The sequence below is a fragment of the Lipotes vexillifer genome, unplaced genomic scaffold, assembly GCF_000442215.2.
Source record: "Lipotes vexillifer unplaced genomic scaffold, Lipotes_vexillifer_v1.1 scaffold152, whole genome shotgun sequence".
In the NCBI taxonomy this organism is placed as follows: Eukaryota; Metazoa; Chordata; class Mammalia; order Artiodactyla; family Lipotidae; genus Lipotes; species Lipotes vexillifer.
This window is the reverse complement of record NW_006795886.1, coordinates 1,298,307-1,303,735: the sequence shown is the minus strand read 5'-3', so window position 1 is coordinate 1,303,735 and position 5,429 is coordinate 1,298,307. Positions and strand designations below refer to the sequence as shown.

At 40.2% G+C, this 5,429-nt stretch overlaps 1 protein-coding gene across 3 annotated transcripts in view; it reads right to left on the bottom strand.

The window, feature by feature from the left end:
- PCDH19 (protocadherin 19) overlaps nucleotides 1-5,429 on the bottom strand; it is a 107,530-nt gene that overhangs the window by 46,983 nt on the left and 55,118 nt on the right. For all 3 annotated transcript variants that reach the window (XM_007467968.1, XM_007467967.1, XM_007467969.1), the window contains one exon: nucleotides 2,898-2,956. In XM_007467968.1, the coding sequence (XP_007468030.1) occupies nucleotides 2,898-2,956 (59 nt within the window). The remainder of the gene's footprint in view (nucleotides 1-2,897; nucleotides 2,957-5,429) is intronic.

Sequence of the window (5,429 nt, the reverse complement as noted above, 5' to 3'; positions counted from 1 at the left end):
AGAGTGTTGTGGCAGGGGCAAAGTAGCACTGCTGGCTTTCCTTGCTCTGAGACGACAGCAAGGAAACAAACATAGCAGGAAGGAAATCCATCCAGAAAAAATCCTGTCTTGGCTTGTTAATCTGGACTCTAACATAAACCTTGGGTATACCTGCAGGTTACAGGTGACGTTCTGAAAAAAAAAAAAAAAACTACAGAAATATATTGCTAGATTACTCAGTGCAGAAGATTATGGGCGAATGTGCCATATATCTTCCATTACCCTTCGAGATCTACTCTTCACCCTTCTCAACCTTGATTTGTGCTAGGAGAACCCCCTTGCCCTCTGGCTTTTCTTTGGTTTACCCTAGGTAGACAGATGAGAGAGAAAAAGAAGTCTGAGTGTAAGACAGTTAACAGCTGCTGGAGAATGCTAAAAAGAAGGGTCCAAGAAGCATCCTTGGATGGGTAGAAAGTGAATAGAGAAAGAAAAAATGGATAGGAAAAGAAGTTCTCAAGGTTGGCCTGAAATTGGATTGGCATTTAAAGAAACAAGGACTTGATAATAAAATTAAAACTGATAATCAGATTCAGAATGTCCTGGCCAGGAGCTTTTTCCATGCATGTAAATGGATCCTCAAGAAACCACATACAGCGAAACGCCTTTCAAACATCACTGTGAGCTATTTGAACATGGTTTGTGTGGTTTTATCACCTAGTCACTACTCTCTTAACATTTTCCATACATTTTACATTTAAAATAGTCCCCCCAAAAAGCATAGCACACAAGATTCCCTGTGTCTTTCCAGGTATTGTGCTTTGTCTAAATTCAACTGATCCTATAAATTCCAAGGCCTTTGTGGTTTTCTAAAGCCCTCAGGGTTTCAAAAACAGACCCTGGCAAAAATACATGTGTCCCTGAGCTTTCAGATGTTTCCTCTTAATCAAGGTTGTCCCTGGTAAAAAGCCACTATCTTTGATTTCAGGCAACATCAGATTTTTCCACCGAGATCCTATTGAGTCCAGGTTGTGCCTTTTGTGTGTCTGTGTGTGCAAACAAAAACATATAAAGTAATTAATCAAAATCAGAAGTTCAAGTGAGTCCCAAAGCTGCTATGGAAATACATGTGTCCCGAAAGCTAAATGTTCGAACATAAGTTTTCATCTCATCAGTTTGCCTTGTGCATTGGATATTCAGGTCTGACCTAAGATGGTGAGGGTCCCCAGGAGTCTTAGCTTTCTGCCATGCTATGAAAATCCGGCTTATGCTATTAGTTTAATCTGGTTGTAGAATCCCCAGGTACCCACAGCTAGCCCAAGGGATCTATGAAGATAAAGTAAGTCACTGTTTTTACCAGAAGTTTAAAAAAGGAGCTGTGGGGCTTCCCTGGTGGCGCAGTGGTTAAGAGTCCGCCTGCCGAGGCAGGGGACGCGGGTTCGTGCCCCGGTCCGGGAGGATCCCACGTGCCGCGGAGTGGCTGGGCCCGTGAGCCATGGCCGCTGGGCCTGCGTGTCCGGAGCCTGTGCTCCGCAGCAGGAGAGGTCACAACAGTGAGAGGCCCGCGTACCGCAAAAAAATAAATAAATAAATAAATAAATAAGGAGCTATGAAATAACAGTTCTGAAGCAGAAAGAAAGCAGATTTCTGCTGTGATTACTCTAATAAGTGCACAAAAAAGAGGGCTTTTTCCCTCCTAATAAATCAGTCGGATAATTTTGAATTCCTCCCCTTTTGCTTTTATTCTGTAGGCCAAGAAAATATTCAAAATGGATTCCTCCCAACCCCTCAAAAACTTCCAAACAGTGCTATGACTGTTAATACTGGGTTATCCATTTTCAGATAATTAACGATCGACACTTAAGGTCACAAGCGATTCCAGACCAATACAGATAAACCTAGCATGTTTTCAGGGGTTACTGCAGCATCGTGAATTAAATTATATCTGAATTAAAGTTGTTTGTACAACAAACTAGTTTATTCCTCAAATCCTACACTTCTGGTGATGTAAATTTATGGAATTAGAGCCAGCAAATAATAGAATTTTCAGATCTTCTCTACTGCAGCTCTAACATACCCTGCTTGCTTCTCTATTTCATTTCTATTATTTTAACAGTCACACACAGAGTTCAATTTTAGCTGCAGAATAACCACTGGACCATTCAAGAGGATATCTGCATCAAACGGTAATAAAGGCATCATCTGAATGGTCAGTACCAATTTTTCTGCACAAGTTCTCTCCTTAGAGGACTCCCTGAACCCCTTGTCTTGCCTGCCTTGGGCACCTCAGTGCCCACCGCACCAGATAGAAATCTTCCTTGGCAGTATTCAGCTCTGTATTCACATACATTGTGGCTCCATAGATAACTGAGTTATGACCAACCACTCACACAAATCTCAACTTTGAACGCTTCATTTGAAATACTTCTATTGCAAGATTTATTGAATTAGGCAAATATCTTTTCTTTCCCTCTCTCATCTATAAAGTTTTTTAAAGATAAGGAATTAGTTTATCTGTCATTAAAATAGCCTTAAAATGATTTCAAAGTTGTCAAAATAACAGCCATGCTGAAATTCACTAGAAGTTCCACAGGAGAAAATTTTAATATTAGATTTCTTAATCATCACATAAAGCTATATTTTAATATGACTCCAATTTTTTTATTTTGTTAATTATTTCTGTATACAGTTATGTAAATAAACATGATAAAATGTCGACAGTGATTCTAGGTGGCGGAATTACCAGTGATTTTTACTTAGTTTTTTTCAATGCTTTTCTGAATTTTCCTAATTTTCTACAATAAACAGATAGGTATTTTCATTTCAAAATCTGAAAACGGCACCATTAAAAATACTTAATCTTTTTGCTTTTTATATTAAATCAAGCTTTGTTGTAGAAATAGGCAAGCAAACCAACATACCTTTTGATTAAATGGGCTCGGCTGTTCACGTAGTTGGAGTCAAAAGAATAGTTTTCAGTCTGCAGTGGGGGAAAAAAAAAGATTAAAAAGGTTACAGAGATGACTCATGAAAAGAGCTAAACTCTCCTGCTTAGGAGGAATTTTTCTACTGGGCAAGAGGCAATGAATGAATCAGAAACCAAGGCCATAATGGTGCAACAGCCTCACGAATGCCTGCCACCTCCCTGGGGCCCTGGGGGCTCTGTGGAGGCAGCTCTCCCAGGCGGATGAAGATGAACTTGACACAAACATCCCCTAGAATATGCCTGGCTACTGACCATGCAACCACTTAGGGAAGATACAGCATGACCCAAAATCTTTACAGAAACTAATTGCTTCCCATTCCCCAGTGGACACAATTCTGTGCCCATCAAACTGACTGGAAGTTCAAAGGTATTTTTATTAGTAGTAGATAATTAACATGTTAAAATATGTATTCCATAGATATGGAAATGCAAGCAAGGTAATCACTGTGGATTTAAACTGCACTTCCTTTTGTTTTAAGACATTTTGCTCAGCACTGGTTACACAGGAAGGCCTTCGTTTTATCACAGACATAAAGGCAAACAAGTATTATGCCTAAAACGGGATGAAGGGCAGTCCACAGGGGGTGCCAAAGCCTTTCATGTGAAACATGAAGTTTGCAAGCAAACCTATCATAGCAAGTTCCTATCATTAAAACACCACTGTCTAATCTGGTTACAGCAGACTGCCTGAGCAATGGTTTTACAAAAGCAAATGCAGAATACCTGCCAGATGAAAGAGATGGGCTAACAGCTGATGAGCATCCAGAGGCTGGGGGTGGATTGAAGGGGGGGCAGCCTTAGAAGGGGGAACACAGGGAAAAGTCAACACTGAAGTAACTGAAAGTCCAGTAAAGTGGATCTTACCTCTAACACTAAAGTACTACTCTCCTTGAACCATTGTATAAACTGAAAAATGCCCAAACACATCTCCTCCACTCTCCTGCCAGTCTACCAGAAATTCTCACCATTCTCACCATTCCTTAGGGCCTTCTGAAATCACTTCAACTGAAAGTGCCTGGGAAAGGAAACACAATAGCTGTCGAGCTAACAAAATAGTACATTCCTTTCCGATGACTATTGTCGCACATTAGCTGCGCTAGGCTCTTAGATGCAGCTTTATGTTTCAAGGAGCTCAGAATTTGGTAGAGGGGAAAACAGGACAGGTGATAGCAGATCTAACTACCACATGAGCACCAAACAGCCAATAGTCAGGATAGGGACCCTAAGTATCTAGAGTAAGTGGGGATGGGGGTGGCGAGTAGGTGAGAGAAAGAAGGAAGAATGTATGGAGAAGAAAACTAAATCCCATCACTGCCCTGTACTTACTCAGGCATGCCCATGCCCTCTACATGCCCCTTATTTGAAGATAAGCTGTATAATATCCACCCACACTGCTTTTATCTAGAGGATAAAATCCCCTTTAATGAAAACCACAAATAAGTTTTTGTGCTGTTGGAAGGAATGGATTGGGAGAGTGAAAATCAAAAGGGTCAGTTCATTTCTAATTTGTTCATAAGAAAATGGAGGCTGAAATTGTTGCAAACATAATCACAGAAGGAGGAAGCAAACTTGAAGGTGCATGGGGAATACAATGCTGGAAGAGGTTGTCCATCAGTCAGTCAACCAACAAACACTTCTTGAACTGATTTTTATACCAACATAAAATGCAAAAATGGTGTTGGGTAAATGTGCTTTTCTATGATATTCAGTACAATATATAATTTAATAAGTGGAAATCTCCTAACCGCCCCCCCAAAAGCATTCTATCCAAATAAAACAGGGAATTGATTAAGCACTCAGGAGTTTAATTATTAGTTTGTACAACCGGGACAAATTACTTAATTTCTACGTGTCTCATTTTACTCTATAAAATAGGCATAATAGAACACAAATCCAAAGGGGAATTTCAAGTGCATTTATCATGACTCATGGTGGGAATGATGGAAACCCTTATCCTCTGCTTTCTACAGAGCCTGGATCCCTGAGTAGGAGCAGGGATTTGACCACATTCGGGCAATAAAAGAGTAACATGCGTACATTCCATCTCAGCCTCCAAACTTCCTAAATCATTTTTTCAAGAAAGTTAATAGATAGAGAAACAGATGTAAAAGAAAAGAGGATACTGGCTTTGCAGGGAAAGCATGAGCAACATCCCAAGATATTGTCAAGTTAAAGAAGTCAGTTTTCAAGTAGAATATTTTACATAGACTTGCATATGAGAGTGTCCAATCTGTGTGCACTCTGCATCAAATATGGAGCCCTGTGGAGATGTGACCTCCAGGCATGGTGCCAGAACTCTGGGCAAATAAGCAAAACCATACAAATTTATCCCTGGTGACTGTACTACTTCTTGGTCCTAATGGAATAATATATCTCACCTTGAGGATTCCCACTTACAGGCACTGAGTTAAAAGAGGACACAGGTCTAAAAGGCTTGCTTATGGAAACCTTAACAATTCTCTTTCCC